The sequence below is a fragment of the Lepidothrix coronata genome, unplaced genomic scaffold (genome assembly GCF_001604755.1).
Source record: "Lepidothrix coronata isolate B3197 unplaced genomic scaffold, Lepidothrix_coronata-1.0 Scaffold77, whole genome shotgun sequence".
In the NCBI taxonomy this organism is placed as follows: domain Eukaryota; kingdom Metazoa; phylum Chordata; class Aves; order Passeriformes; family Pipridae; genus Lepidothrix; species Lepidothrix coronata.
The window spans coordinates 820,360-837,115 of NW_016690257.1; the positions used below are offsets into that span (position 1 = coordinate 820,360).

Sequence of the window (16,756 nt, forward strand, 5' to 3'; positions counted from 1 at the left end):
GAATCCCAGAATCATCCACGTTGGAAAAGACCTCCGAGATCATCGAGTCCACCCTGTGACTGCTCTCCACGTTGTCCCAGCCCAGACCACTGAGTGCCACGTCCAGTCGTTCCTTGGACACCTCCAGGGGTGGGGACTCCACCACCTCCCTGGGCAGCTCCTTCCAATGCCTGACCACCCTTCCCAGGGAGAAATTCCTCCTGATGTTCAACTTGAAGTCTTGGCTTCACAGGAGGCCACATGTCATGTATTTGGACATCAAGAATGATATGTGTGGGGCCAGAAATGCTGATGCATTTCCCTCTGGCAGGGCTGGAGGAAGAGGAGCAGAGGCTGAAGCCAGGCCAGGACCTTGCAGCGCATGGTAGAGGTGATTTCTCCCATCAGACCTTTGCCATCTCCTGGCATCACTTTCCCCAAAGTGGAAACTTCTGACGGGAAAGCTCTATGGGAAGTTATTGAGAAGGTCTGAGCTAATAAAATCCAAACAATTTGTTTAAATGTTATTGCTACAGCAACATAACATACATCGAAACAAAACGCTTTGTTTGGTGAAAAAACTGGGATGATTTAGGACAGAATGGAATTCTGAAATCTCAGTATTTCTCTTGAGAGGGAGTTAGTATTTTTTCCCATTAACTCTGTGGCACGGTCATGACTGGTGGGAAATGGCTTTGATCTGGCACGGAATGAGGCATCAGCTGAGCATCCCATACACCAAGGCTTTGTCCTTTGCAACACCACTTTACCCCCCTCAGAGGCTGCAGCTCCAAAGGGAGCAGTGGCTTGGCACAGAGGGGAAAGCCAAACCACCTCCCTATAAAGACTCCATTTCTGGGACCATCTGCCCTCAAGACCTCACGCTAATCTGCGACAGAAAGGATAACCACAGGACTCTCCAAGAGGTATAAGCAGTGTAGGCATCCTGTAAGTGTTTAAATCAATAAAATATAGCCCAAATATCTAAGTACGTGATATTTTTTGCAGAAATCTGTCCCTAGGAATTCAGAGAAGTCCTGAAGAGTAGAACAGACATCAAGCTAAGCTCAGTAATCATATTTATGTAGCCACACAAGTCTCCAGTTTCATAGCTAAGGATCACAACGTTGGACTCAAAAGGAAGAGGCCATATATTCTTGTAGTGTGCATTACTGTTTCACTATCAATGTTTTTCTTGGATCCCAAGCAATAATCATTGAAGCTACAGTTCAGCTGGCAAACACAGCAGCAGTGCTGTTACACTAAGCTTACTTATCTTTGTTACCCATTTTGCCACCAGCACAAGCATTTAAAAACTCCCCTTAATATCCAGTACAGGACTGGAGCTGCTGGAAGAAGAGAACATCCTGCATCTCAGCTATTTGCAGGTTTGCCATGTTTTAGGAAAGCCAAAGAAACTTACTGTGATCCATAGGGTTTCTTTATTTGCTGCTGTCTGGGATTTTGGCAGTCATGAGGAATTCACAGAAATATTCCTGCATCTTGAAAGCTTCAGCTCTGTACGGATGCCCATCCATCTGCTCCAAATTTTCTGTTACTGCAGGTTATTTTCTCATTTAATGTGTCTTGGTGGTCCCAGGGGCCCAGGGATCATCTCTGCTCTTGGCTTCACTTCTCCCAGTCCAATTCCATTTCTGATAAACTCTTCCCAAACCTGGTCCAGATGCTCAAAACTCTGATTATGTGGAACAGGTCAAACTCCAGCTCCAGCAAAACCTGGAGCTGTAGGGTCTGGCTGTAGGTGGGGGCTCATGATAGGGACGTTAAGGGATGGCTCCTTGGAAAGGGTGGCACATGGTCATTTATGGTAGGTCATAGAGTCATAGAATGGTTGGGGTTAGAAGGGACCTCAAAGCTCACCCAGTTCCACCCCCTGGCATGGGCAGGGACACCTTCCACCAGCCCAGGTTGCTCCAAGCTCCATCCAACCTGGCCTTCAACACTTCCAGGGATGGGGCAACCACAGTTTCTCTGAGCAACCTGTACCAGGGCCTCACCACACTCACAGCCAAGAAGTTCTTCCCAATATCCCATCTAAATTCTAAATGATCCCACATTCAACTTTCTGCGGCTCAGTTTCAAGCCCACTATTCCTTAAAGAGGTGGGAGTAGGTGAGGTTTCCAGTGAATGGGCACCATGCTGAAGTCTAGACATGTTGGCTAATGATAGGAATTTCCCCCAAAGCCCTGCTCTCTGGAAAAAACATATTGGATCTGGGAGGGGCTGGCCCCCAGGGGAGTTTGGACATCTGAGATACTTGGTTGTGTCCCGTGAGCCCATTATTTGAATGAGAAGATGCTCTGGCATAAGGAAAATGAAGAGAGAACATGGGGATTAGAGTGCTGGGGAGGAACATGAATTTCCCTGCAGGATCCTGGTGCTGTTGTCACCCCTTGTTTCACCTCCCACCACTTTTTCCCCTCTTTCTCCCATCCTCAGGCCAGGACAAGTTTCAGGCCAATACATGCACTTCAGTTAGCCAATAATTAACTGGCATGGGCTAGAGAAGGGTTTTCCAGAGGAGACCTCTGAATAAAAACTTTTTAAAAGATTGTTTTCTAACAGGCAGCAGTGGCTTGCAAGCCCTCATTGCCATAGCATTGGGTAAAACTGATGTGATAAATTGAGGGGGTCCTCTAACAGACCTGCAGGCTCAGCTGAGGTACGGCACAAACAGATGGGAACAGGCAGATGTGGAGGCAGAGAGTGGCCCAATCCATCACCCATGGACCTCTGAGCCCTTTGCACTGCTCCCATGGGCTTCATCCTCAACCCCGTGAGAAGTGATGAGGAGCAAGAGGGACCAACTCCACCCAGAGGTGCAGCAGGATGTGACCCAGCATCAGGAGCACAGGCTGAGCCATCCCCACAGAGCACTTCCAAGCTGTATTTCCAAGCAGACACCATGAGGGATAATCTTCTCTCCCCTCCCCCCTCCATATTCCTTTTCCTCCATTCTGAACAAAAGGACGTTCCCTCCCAGACCAGCAGAAGCGATAGCGTGTACCCACAAAGAGATGGGGAAATGTCAAGCTTAAAACATTTATTACTCAGATGATGCATTTTATAGCATACAGTGGGTCTGGATGTTCTATAAACAAAGACTGAATTGCCACAAAGAGTTATTAGCTCCCTTGTTTTAACAGTCTCTGAAATGCTGACAACGATGAGTTTGTGATTTCTCTAGTATGAATATCTAGTCTTTATTCTCCCCAAAACCTTTTTGCTTTTTTTTAAAGTTTTTTTTAAAATTTTTTCTTAAAGCGCTTAGTTTAACAAATATGATTAAATTAAAAATGTTGCTTTTTCAAATGCAAATAAATACATTAAAAAAAAAAATTGCTAGCGTTAACTCTGTGTTCTGCAGGACACCACAGCTCCCCTGGCTATTGACAGTGGACTTTGCAACCCTTAGTATAATTTCTCCTGAAAGAATACTGAAAATATCACTGTGACTGTCTAATAGCTAACGCCAAGAAGAGTAAAATTAGTGTAAAGCCATAAAGTACCCAGCAGGGAAATAAAAAAAAAAAAAAATCATATTTAAGATTTTGAGTGATTTCCAAGTGAGGGATGTTATAAAAATAAGCATGAAAATAAATCATAAGTTATTCTGACAAGTTTTCTTTCAAAGCCATCAATCATGCTAAGAATAGATACTAATTAATCTCCTTCAAGGGAAGGGGGGAACCAAGCAAATCACTTACTTTTCCTTTCTTTTCCCCCACTTCTGTTTCACCTTCCTCTGCATGAGACTTCTCCAAACAAATCCCTCATGGGGAAACCAAGCAAGTCACTTTGCGGGTAGCAAAAACCGTCAGTTTGGGAAAGAATTTCACCAGGAATGAGGTGAATTAGATGCTGGGGAATCTGGCAGGGAGTCAGAAAACCTGCCCTGCATCGGAGGGAAAGGGGCATGGCCATGGTGTGGAGCATCACTCCTCGCAGAGGCTTCAGCCCCTCGCTCTTGCACCAGCCCGAGGTTTGGCCCCACACATATTTGGCCCGAAGAGGTTATTTTCCCCCTTTGCTGATGTAGCCACATGGGGACAACATAGCAAAACCCCACACAGATGATTTTTACTGAGCAGCAAAGATGGAATCTGGCTAATCTGGGGAGACGTAGCTGGTGGCTTTGCACCTAAAAACACACATTGGAGAGAATTACGCTCTTTGGCGACCATTTCTACACAAAGACAAATAAGGGAGAAAAAAAAAGAGAAGAAAACACTCTAGGATCCCCAGGTGCTCACCAGGCATCCCAAAAAAATTCCCCAGCGTTGCTTCTCATCAAATGTCCTCCTGGTGCCTCTTCTCCCAACACGGTACCCTGGTGCATGATGCCACGTGCCTGCCGGCTTCCTACAGATGGCCTTCAGAAAGATACTATTGGCAGCATGTAATTTTGGGGAAAAAAAAAACATTTTTGGTCAACACTTTTATTCTCATATATCAACAGAGTGACTGATGTACCAAAGCAGTCAATGGCTGGACGAACCCATGTTAATAGCAGAGATAAATGGCAAGACACCAAAACCAAACAGACTCCACATAAAAGTTCTTCGTTGGGAAAAATCCCAGTGTTGGAAGGGAAAGTTATGGGCCAAGCCTGGCCAGTGGGGGTTGCAGGATTGCCCTGCAATGGGAAAATTGAATAAACCCTCACAGCAGGCAGGGGTAGGGAAACGCTTTAGCAGAAATACTGCCTTGTGGCTTACACTTTGACTCTGAATGCCTCCTGATGCACTGATGAAAATTCAAGTTTTTAGAAACAAAATCCCCAAGTCTCTGGATTTTTTTTTTTTTTTTCTTTCACTACATCCCAAGAAAAAATTCTGGGGGATGTGAGAAGCTGCAGGGGCCGGAGTGGTGGTCTGGATCACTGCTGGCAGGATCCCTGGCACCCCGACCCATCAGGCTGCGTCCCTGTTATAGGACTTTTCTGCTCTGTAAAAAATAAAAAAAAAATGAAGACAAAACTGGTTTTCAGGTCTTCTCCCAGAAGACTGATGCTGTGCCTGAGCGCACTGCGATGGGTGTTATATCCCCTTCTACTCCACTCCCTGAGAACTCAGGGAGCAGGAAAAAACAAAGAGCAATGGGCACAACCCTGAGCCTTGTAATACTGATGGGCTTTGCTGCCTTAATGAAGTTCATCTGCTCATTAATACTCTCAAACCCCATTGCTACTAATGAAGCTGACCCAACGCAAGGCGTTGTCACCATGCAAAGTTCCTGGGCTCAAATCCACGAAGTAAAAATTCATTTTTCCAGACACTTCCGGTGCACTCAGAAATCATTTTGCTGCTTTCTGAGCAGACAGGAAAACTGAAGCTCCCGTTTTCAGCTTGCTCCTCTTGCTCCATGTGCGGAATAAGCACAGCAGACAATCAGATGAGAATCCAAATAATTTTGAACTCAAGCATCACGACTCCCACCTCTTGCAATGCATTTTCTGCTGAAACCTTCTGCCCTTTAAATTTTGCAGCAAAAGCTTCCTCCCCATCACGTACAGACCAACACATTCATAAGGCACCCAAGAACATACTGCACATCCAAAGAGGTCGGGGTGAAATCTGTCTTCTCTACAAGCCACCAGAAATTCAACATCTTCCTCGGAAAAATGGGTTTGAGCTGCTGTGTTCAGACCCAGCCTGCCTGGTCCGGGGTCCAAGTGCGCCGTCATCGCAGCATGAATTCTCTTATCACAGTAAAGGAAAGTAAATTGAATAATGGGAAAAACCAGGATGGGCTGCCGGCATCGTGCCTTCCTTGGCTCCTCATCTGCTGTGCAGATGGGATGGGGCAGCTTGCACCCTCATTAGGCTTCACTAAAATAAGCACCTGGAGGGATTTAGTAAGTCAAAGTGTTGACAGATGAACAAATAAGGAGATGATCAAATCTTCTTCACAATTTGGGGAGCGATGCAACGGCGTGGTGTTCCTCCGGACCAGCCTCCTCACCCTCTGGGCATTTCCTCACCCAGGTGGCATCTCAACATTGTTCCCTGCAGCCACCCTCTCCCTTGGGATGCTCCAGCACGGAGCAACAAGGGGATCCTGGAGCAACCTGGGGATCCCCAAGAAAACTCTGCCTCTCTGAAAATCAGTCACCCATCCCTCAATGACATGGTGCCACTTACACCGACCACGGGACACAGCTTCTCCTGCACACTGCACACCTAGAAACACTGGATAGCATATTCAGCTAGTTAGAAGCCAGGCTCAAAACCTCTATTTTTGGCTTTATCTATTTTTTTCGTCTTCTTTTTTCACTCTTTTGTTTTGCCATACATTGTCTGTCTTCTCTTTGACCAGTCTCCAAAGAAGAACATCAAACCTTCATTTCTCCCTCGTCCTGTACATTATTAGGCCCAACTATAACAGGCCTGGATTTAAATGCATAATTACAACCGTGACAGTAATTACAATAAAGCACTCCTTCAATGGAAACAAAAAAAAAGTATTACAAAAAAAAAAGGGTTATAGTGGCTGAGGAATAACGGCAACTTGAACAGCAAGAGCCGCAGAATCCCCTTTTTTTAGAGCCCCCAGCTCAGAGAACACATTTCTCAATCCACCAAAGAGGTTACTGGCAAGATGACAGTGGCTATGTAACTTCTGCAGTGGCTTTTGGACTCATTTAAAACACTCCTTCTGCTTCAGCATCTTCACATAAACCATTAGCCAGCTTGTGGGAAGGCATTGCTCTACGCGCCTCCGAGCTGCTCGCAATTGTCCGTTCGACGACACAATAAAATAAGAAGAAATTGCAAATGCTCGAGAAAAAGAAAAGCCAGTGCAAATAAGAAAGTCGTCCCGCTCTCCGATCTGCTCTCGAAGGGGTGGCGGGTAGGTGGGGGGACACACAGAAAGTCGAAAACAAGAGAAGGAGGGGGGGAACCTAACGCAAGCCCCGCTCGACAAAAGCCATCAATTATGAGCGTCTGGTGTAGTGTGTGTCTGGCTTTGTCCTCCCGAGACATCTGCTGCTTGCTGTCTCCCGCCAGTTGGCCAGGGCAAGGCAGGAGGACGGCGTGAAAACAATGCCAGCCCCCACTTGGATTATATTTTTTTTTTTTTCCTTTTCCAAATTCTGTGTCTTCTTTCGAAAGCCAAACAATAACCCGGCGGGATGCGCTGCTGCCGCTTGAGCAATGAGTTCAGAAAAGAAACCCCTAAAACAAAACCACGGCGGGGAGGAGGGGTGGCACTTGGCGGTGCGGCGGAAAAAGAAACATGCTTCTCCCTCCCCACCCCACGAACATATTCTCAAGCATGCTGGGGTTTGGTCTGCTGGAGGGGTTTAAATCGGAAAAGCTCTTGCCGGATCCCATCGAGGCGCGTATCTTCTCCTCGTCCCTTCCCACCCCACCTCACCCTGCCCCTCAAGCCGTCAGTTTTTGGATGGTCTTGTTGTAGTACTGCGTGATAGTGGGTGTCAGGGGGTTCCAGTTGTTGGCGTGCAGCTCGATGACCTCCAGCAGCAGGGACCTCGTCAGCATGGACTCGGAGGGGCACAGCATCTTGTCACGTGCAATCGCCAACAGCTCCGTCATCATCTCGGGCAGCTGCTCCTCCAGCAGCCGGCCAGTGCTCTGCAGCTGTTGGGAGAAGAAGGGGTCAGTCGTGGATTATTGATCCTTGCGAGTCCCTTTCAACTTGAGACAGTCTGTGATTCTATCCCTCTATCAATATTAAAACACCCCACTGCCTTTTACAGACACCTCCCGTCCCTCCAGTTCTCCCCTGCGTGGTGCAGGCAAGGTTAAAGGCGTCGTGGCTTCTGAAAACCAAAACCACCCAGCAGCAGCAGGCTCCAAGAGCTGAGCATGAAGGGCGAGGTTTTCAAAAGCATCAGTGCCGGGTTGCAGGAGGAGTGTATGGTTCAGCTCCCACTGACTTCAAAGGCAGCAACGCTGGAACTCTTTTGAAAAAAAAAAAAAAGAAGAAGAAAAAAAAATCCCACCTAAAAATCACGCTATTGTCAAAACAAAGTGCAGGCTGTGATGTGGTATTCCTGCCTTCTACCTGGCCCTTCATTTACTCGCTGATTCACAGCTCCCAGTGACTCCCAGTCATTAGCTGGAATAAGCAGAACACTCCTGTGTGCATAACAAATCCTGCTCCACCGAGATCTGCATTTATACCTGTTGTGCAGCTTTGCTGAGCACAGCCAAGGGCTTTTTCTGAAACAATTACTACTTGAAGAGCCTCCATGGAGCAGCATAAGCCTTAGGAGGTTCCACAGAGAAGGTCCAAGCTTGGGGTGGACAGTGGTGAGTCCCCCAGCATGGAAGGCTCCCCAGAGCAGAGCTCCCCAAGGTCTTCACCTTAAAAAGTCAAACCCTTCTCCTAGGCTGCCTGTTGCTTAGCTGAATTTTAGCCACTCAGGCTGCAATTTCAACTGCTGTCTGCAAGGAAAGCATCTATCCCCATGGGCCAATCACTTCCCAAAAAAGTAACTAATGAAACTCAGCTATATTTGTACCAGCATTTCTCTGAGAAACTGCTGCTGAGCAGTGCAAACCTCTCATATGAGCAACAGGACAGCTTTTGCTCCCATACAGGTGTTTCTGTGCTTAAAAAACTAATGGAGGGCGAGATTTGAAGGAAGGAGAATGATATAATTTTGTGATGGGACCCCAGCTACCAAACTTCTTGAATCCATTTACATGTACCAGGAGTCCACTGACAGAGTCTCAAGGGCCACCTCTTATCTCACCATGATGTCTTTTACCTACTCTGTTTTTGTGACACCCCAACTGGAGTCCTGAATCCAGCTCTGGAGTCCTCATCACAGGAGGGACATGGACCTGCTAGAGCAAGTTGTCCCTGCTCTTTGCAGAGGGGTGTTGGACCAAATGACCTTTGGTTGGAAGATATCTTCCAACCCAAACCATAATTCAAAGAAGCAACACAGCTGTTTGGGTCTGTAAACGTCACACATGCATGGCCAGGGACAGAAGGGGTAAAGCAATGAGGATTAGGGCAGATGTGCAGGTGCCTCCCTACCTCCATGGAGCAGCAGAGCACAGCATCCTCCTTCACATCCTGAGATTGCAACAACTGCAAAAGAGAGAAGAGAGAAGTAGTGAGAAATCCATGACCTCATCATCCCCTTCCTCCTCTTCCTCCTCCTCCCTTATGACCTTCCTTGCATCTCTCTTCATGCAGCTTGGCTTTTGACACTTCCAGGAGGAAAGAACAGGAAATCAAAAAGAGGGAAGAAAAGAGATTGTCCACACAAAATTTTCAGGTAAACAGCGGCAAAACACAGGGTAAAATTTAGATTAACAACTTTCATAATAAATTTTGTTCAGGTTACAATGCTTTGTTTTACCCCATGGCAGGCAACGAGAAAGCACACTCATTTCACACACACAGTGACTAAATGCAACCATCAGTCAACAACACTGGAGCAGTACAGACCTGGGAGCAGCTCTTTGGGAGGGAAAGGCTCTGCCCAAGAGGCAGCCACCCACCACCAAACCTCCCCATCCCCATGGGGACACTTTGGAGAGCCTAAAAATTACCTGATGGGAAGGTTTTACATCCAATACACCCTAATTAATATGGCTCCTTCTAGGCTGATTATACAGTGGTGCAGGTGCAAGGGGTGCCAATGAAACTAGGGAGTCTCAGGTGCAAGGGGTGCCAATGAAACTAGGGAGTCTCAGGTGCACCAACTCCAACCCTGCTCTCCATGAACTCTGTGTCATGAGCTTGCAAGCAGGAGTAACTTTCAGGAAAGACCCAAAATGTTGCTGGGCATGGCATGGGATGGTGCAGGAAGATGCCCATCCTACTTGGTTCAGACTCGGGTCATGCAGTGACAGTCAATGTCTCTACCTGACAGCAGCAAAGTGTGGGACCTCACCATGACTCACCCCACAAACCTTGAAACCATGAGCAAGGACTCTTGAAATGGGACCAAAAATAGACATTTTTCTTTGTTTTCATCTTTATGACAAGTACTGGCAACGCTCAAGGCCATGGCCACTTCCATCTCATCACTTTGGGATTAACAACGCCTGATGGCCCCAAGCTAATCCCTGCATGCAGTGGGGAGCTGAGTGCATGCACTAACCACTGAGAAAAAAGGAGAAAAAAAAGGGAAAACTGGCTTTATTAGTTTCTGAAATTCATTAGGGCAAGGCAAACTTCAGAAAAGGAGCTGAACTGATTAAAACTGCCCTCATAAAAGTCGCTCGGCATAACTGAACGTGCTCCAAAGTCACATCCTTTAGCTAAAGTCACAAATTGTGATTCTCAGCCTTATCATCTCTCCTTCCCACTCTTGTTTTTCCTTGTTTCCTTTCCTTTACAAATAAACGCCTGTTTGTTTACCAGCTCCACAACGGCTGGAAAATAGCTGGGGAAAAAAGAGGTAATGCAAGGAATTATCATTGCTCTCAAGAGTTTTGTCTTCAGCCTCTTCTGTACTCGGCAGACAGCAGTTCGTTCACTTTGAAGATGATGTTTACAGCATCTCCATGAGCATGTTGTCCACTGGTTTTATCTCACATTAGCCAAAGGTTCAGCCAGGGTTTTCGAGTCGTGCAACAGTGTTTTCTCCCCTCCTTTCCCCCCGCCCCAGTTTATCTTTCTGCTGAGCTGGTTGGAAACTGTTAGTTAAGCCCAAGACACATGCTCTGAGATAAGTTCTCAAAAACAGTTCACAGATTCTTCACAAGAAACCACCCATGAGAATATTTTAAACCCAACACTATCAAGGAAAAAAAAAAGAAAAATAAATTAGGAAAAATATAAACAAGAGTAGTCTAGAAATTCCCTCCTGGGGTATTTAGCTCATGAGCGTGGGATGAAGTAAGGCCACAAATAAAATACATATTCAGTTTTCTTATTTTTGCTGTTCTTTAGTAAAGAACATAATACTGATTAAGAAGGTCCAGCTCCAGCCTATCCTCTGTTGTGGTCTCCTCAATGATCCTGCTCTCAGTGGAAAAGCTGCAACTTCACTTGGGCTTTCCCTGCCCCATCTTCCCACCTGCAGGATTGGGACACACTTCTCTACCTCAAAAGGCGTTTCTGAGGATGCATATGTCACTGTCAAGCATTTGGCTAGGGAATAACAGTCTTACCTACCTATGATGAAACAGAATATATCCTACCCCTAGCCCTGGGCAGGCACCCTCTAACTTCATCCTTGCCCTCCTGGACCTCACCTGATGTGACTCGGCTGAACAGGGAGAATGCATGTGCTCCATCTTGTCCATCAGGGTACCACTTACTCTACCTTGTCCATGGAGACACCATGTACACCACCTTGTCCATCCAGGATGTCCTCCATTGCTCAATCACTCCATTCAGGCACTGTGTGCCCCACCTCATTCATCCAAGGCACCATGTACTTCACTGCTCCACCCAGGTACCAAGAGATACCAGTCCCAAGCGCCACAGGTGAGCCTGCCTGTGACATGTAGGCTGGGGAGGCCCACAACCTGCCCACCAAGCCCAGCCACATCCCTGTGCAACAGAGCAGGGCCCACCACTCAGATCTGGTGGTGCTCTGGGGAATGAGAGTCCAAATCCATGGCCGCAGATGGTTGTCAGCCACCTGCGTCAGTGCAACGGACCAAAGAGTGGAGGATCAGAAAGGTGTCCCTGTTTCTCTGCATGTTCCTGATCATGTTTCTAGCATGCTGGGGTGCAGGCACTAACTATCTGCTGCTGACCCCTGTATGATGGGGCAGGAGGAAGCCTGGCACAGGCAATGAAGCTTGCTTACTGGAAGGACCATGCTGCCTGAGGTTGCCACTATCAACCTCTTCACCCATCCATGATGACTTGCATGTATTTCTCAAAGGGTGTTCCATCCTCACCCACGGTGCCCCATGTGAGCACCAGGCCACCCCAAAGCACCTGGGAGCTTGCTTCAGCAGGAGCACAGCATTTCCCAAAGTTCTCTGACCCCTGAGTCAGCCCTGATGGGGGCTGAAAGAAAAAAATGGTGCAAATGGTTTGAGAGGTCAAGGGAAATCACAGCCCTGAAGTACCAGCACTTGTGTGACCACCCAGCCAATTGCATCCATCGTTCGCAAAATAATTCATATTTACTTACAATATTTTAAGGTAAACACGCTATACCCATTAAATTAGCACTCCCACATTGGAATTATTATTTATTTAACCATTTATAACTGCTCCTCCCTGCTGCATGCCACAGCCCAACTCCCACCACGGGCACCATCCCTTCCCTCTCCACCAGGTTCCCACGTGGTTCAAACCGGCCACCAAACGTGGACGAGGGATTTGAAAAAGGAGCATGAGGCAGACAACAGGACAGGTGAGCTGAGACTCACATGCTTCTCGGTTTAACCTGTAATCATCCCCCGGGGGCTGGGGCTGTCTGAGAGAAAAACTTCCCTTTGCTCTCCAGCCGGTTTCCCCCGTACGGGGCGAAGCCGGGCAATGAAAGCAGCAGTTCCTGCTGGAAAGCAGACAAAGAGTCTGCTTGATTTCCTAAGAGAAGAGGCTGCATGCCAGAATCTGCCCGGCCAGTCATATAATACCCAGCCTTGGTTGCGAAAGGCTTCTCACTTTTGTTTCTGGTGCTGGACTGGCTGCTCTGCAGACTGGTGGAAGATATCGGGCGCCTTCCCTTCTGAATTTCTGGGTCATGCTGAGAGATGAGCATCGGGCAAGGTCTTCTGCAGGGTCAGTGCAGTGGACTTAGGGTACTAAATATTTGTATAAGCAACCCATAAATAAATTTTAGGGTCTTCTCCTAGAAGTGCTATGTGTGGTGGGGGAGTTGCAGGGTTGCCTTGCAGGGTGGCTCTTGAGTGCAACTGGTTTCCATGACATGCTACTGGGATCCACCTTCCCTGGCCTCCATGGACTCAAAACCTGCTCTTTACATCTTTGCAGAGGTAAGTATCATAAGCCACATGGGGTGGGCATGCAGTGATAGTTGAAGGACCAAAGAAACCCCAAAACTGCAGCTGTGCCTCATCACAGATAGAACCAGCTTGGTCCTCCTGAACAGCAAAGGATGCATGTGCAAGAGGTGCAGACCACCAGGAGCAAACCAGAGACCTGAGCTGATGGGACTCACCTCAAATATTTGGGTTTATTATCTGCTTTCTGAGATCACCTGGGCTGCAGAGAAGCTGAAGTGCTTACCTCATGTTCTCAGGGGTGCCCACACCACAAGGAGGACAGGAGAACCTGCCCCACCACCCCTTATCAGCAAACCACGCAGGTTCAATTGTGTTCTTCAGCAATTCCCCCCCAGGAGATGGAGTGGGAGCAGCCCAACGCATACATTACCCTTTCCAGCTGCAATGACACTTCTCCTGCACGGCACAGCACTAATTACTGCGTATGATATCGCTTGCAAAATGACACATAAGCGACGCCTGCCACTAACTACCCCTCAGAACGCCGTGTTTTCTGATGCTTCGGCAATGACTACAGCGTGAGAGCATGGAAACCTTGGAAATACCCACTGAGAGCCATGGAGAGGCTGGGGAGAGACTCGGGGAACGCCGGACTGACCACAGCCCGCGCGCCGCTCGCCCCGGCTCCCCCGACGGGCATCCTGGGTTCTTCAGTCCAGGTGGCAACACGCACGGACACTCAGACAGCCCCGGGCAAGGAGCTCCAGCCTCCCAACCACTCCACAGTCCCTGCCCACAGGAATGCTTTTCATCTGCACCTAGGTCACAAGGAGGTGCCTGCCAGTATTCCCCCTGGGAGCGTGGACCACGACCACGGGGGAACCAACCAGCGCATCACTCGGGGGTAGTAACCAGCTCACAGGTGCGAAACGAGGGAACGGGTGAAAACGGAGACACGTTTTGGCTGGGAAGGAAAAAAAAAATCAGCTATTTGTGCCACTTGGAGGTTAGGCAGAGCGGACATACTGTATTGGAGAGACAGTGCTTCCCAGCCCTGCTTTTAAACAGAAGTGCCCTTGGTTAAGGGCGGTGATGGACTTTGTCCTCAATAGGATGGATTTTGTTCCAGCTCTGTGGTTGGGATCATCGTGGAGACCCCCTTTTAAGAGGGCTTATAAGAAAGATGGGGAGAGAGCTTTTAGTGCAGCCTATAATGAAAGGACAAGGGATGATGATTTTAAACCAAAAGAGGGGAGATTTGGACTAGATAGACAGAAGAAATTACAATGAGGGTGAGCCTGGCACAGGCTGCCCAAAGAAGCTGTGGCTGCTCCATCCCTGGAAGTGTGTGAGTCCAGGCTGGATGGGGCTTGGAGCAACCTGGTCTAGTAGAAAGTGTCCCTGCCCATTGCAGGGGTTCGGAATGAAATGGGCTTTAAAGGTTCCTTCCAGCCCGAACAGTTCTACAGTTCTATGATTATCCCCTATAACCAGCAGCGTGGTTTAGGTGCAGGGTGTGCTGTGCTGCTAACACGGCTCTGCAGGCACTCTTAGTGCTCTAAAGGACCACAGCTGCGGAACTCCTGCCCCCAAAACCTCCTGGAATCCCCACAGTCTGCTGGGTGGGTCCTCCTGGGAGCACAAGCCAGTTCTGCTGTGCTTGACGGGTTCTCTGCAGACAGACATCAATAGCAATTTACTGCTTTTCCAGTGGCCCCTTATCGACCTACTGTTGCAAGCCTTTAAGGAAGATGCCTGAGATAAGATCCACGGGACTAAATGGCTCTGCATGGGGAGAGTCACGCACTTCTCTGAGCTACAGGCAATGCTACAGCTCTGCTTTTCTTACTGTCACAAGGCAGGGGGTGGTGGAAACAGCCAGGACTGAGGAAAACACAGAGTACAAACATGGGTGTGGGGGATGAGCAGTTACAAAACACTCCACCAACAGGCCAGCTTCAGGATTTCTACAATTTGCTCCCATCAGAATATCAGCTCCTTGATCCAAGACATCAGAAGGTCAGCTGAGCTGATCCTGTGCCCATCAAAAAGCTGTGCCAGTGCCACCCTCTTGAAAGGGGTACCGAGTCCCTCTCCAGGATAAAGAGAAGCCAGATGGAACCTTTTTCTAGAGAAGAAACAAGTGAGCACCTTCAGAAGTCCACAGGCATAAGTCACATCTTCTCTGCTCATCCATTTGATGCTAAGGTTGCCCTAATACAAAGTTTTGGATAAAACCTTTCCATTATGAAGCTGTCTGTGCTGGTCCCTGTATGAGGCACAGGCTCTGCTGTGCTCCAAAACATGACTTGTTGGGATTTGAAAACACAGCTGAGCTGGGAGAGGCAGTCTGTGTCCAGCTGCTTCCACCAGCAATGGTGTTTCTCTCCATACACCCTTCTGCTCATGCCTCTCTGGGGATCTGGGAAGTCTTTAAGCCTATGGATGATGCACAAGGTGCCACCAGCCCATGGATCTCATGGTGGGATCCTTCTTCCCAATTGCCTGATTGAGGTGTTGTGGTCTCAGCCTCGGTGAGAACACACTGACAGCAACTCTTGCTGCTCCATTAGGAAGAGGTCACTGCTGATCCCCTAAGGAGCTCCCCAAATGAGGTGGCACAGGGGGGAAGGACCTTTGTGCTGGAGCTGCTTGTGCCTGCATGGCTGCCTCAGAGCTGTGTCCATAACAGGTACTTTCCCTAACATATTTTGGATAACCTAAAGCAGTTTTGGTGGCACCAACTCCTTTTACAGTGATGTGCTCCTCTCAGCTGAGGAGGAGACTTCTGTTCTCCTATTACACAACCAGGACTCCCCGGGTGGAGGGTAAGAAGAGATTAGTTTGTTTATCGCACCGAGTAAACCAAAATGTTGGTTATCCTCCTTGTCAGGCTCCTGAGGAACTCAGAGATACTTAACAACAAATTGAATTAAGGCCAGAGGAACAAAATCCCGTACCCAGTCGTGGGAAACTCCTCCTACTCCTTTCCACTGTAGACAAGGGAAACCATGAAACATGACTCTCTCTCCCCGGATCTGGAACGGCAGAAGGGATTCCAGCGAAGATGGAAACCATTAAGAGGCAATTAGTGGAGACAATGATGAAGAAAATCTGGTCACTCATCAACCCAGACACTGCAATCCAACAGTAGCCTGGTGGTTACACATCCCCTGGCTGGAGGTGGACCTCCAGGACCCGAAGGTGAGTGAGGCAGACGAGCAGAGCCACCCAGTCTGGGTGCACAGGGAGTTCGAGCCACCCAGACGACCGGCTTCATCCTGCCCGGCCGAAGACATAATAACCCTGGGAGAGGAGGATGTGATCTCATCCCAAGGGTCCCGGGGAAACACAAAACATGGAAAGAAACAGTGGCGAGACCATCGTGCTTGATTGCAGCGGGCTCCACCCTGGCTGGCCGGAGGCTCTCCGCTTTCCTGGCTCTGCAGAGGGAGAGAGCGCATGGCGGCAGACGCAAATAGTTGTGTTTACATCCCATTGAAAGGGTTTTTGGGAACTAACAATGCCTGGTACGGAGGGTGAGGGAGAAAAACAAAGCCACGCGAGGAGGAGGGACCATCCTGTGAGATGGTATCTAGCTTCGTTTCTTTATCTGCCCAAATTGCTTCCGCTGCCTTCTCCGTGGGTCCCAGAGAGAAAAGGGTGGCATTTCCCCTCCCCTATTTGAAATATGCCACCACGGTTTTAATGCTGGGACTAGAGAAGTCCTGTGGCTTTCTGAGAATATGTTCCTGCACATAAAATACTCAACAAGGTAGCTGGGCTCGAAGGCCTTGGGCAGCCCTCCTTGGTTTGGCCTTCCCTCATCTGCTCCCAAACACCCGATCTCCTTAACCCTGCCCTTTGACCAAAATGACCAGGATTAAAG

The 16,756-nt window shown here is 48.4% G+C and overlaps 1 protein-coding gene across 3 annotated transcripts in view; it reads right to left on the reverse strand.

Annotated features, from left to right (window-relative positions):
• Positions 1-3,029: 3,029 nt before the first annotated feature.
• The window catches only part of CTIF (cap binding complex dependent translation initiation factor), a 119,396-nt gene continuing 105,669 nt past the window's right edge, over positions 3,030-16,756 (reverse strand). For all 3 annotated transcript variants that reach the window (XM_017819816.1, XM_017819815.1, XM_017819817.1), the window contains 2 exons: positions 9,017-9,070; positions 3,030-7,605 (listed from right to left, as the gene is read on the reverse strand). In XM_017819816.1, the coding sequence (XP_017675305.1) occupies positions 7,390-7,605; positions 9,017-9,070 (270 nt within the window). In that variant the 3' untranslated portion in view covers positions 3,030-7,389. The remainder of the gene's footprint in view (positions 7,606-9,016; positions 9,071-16,756) is intronic.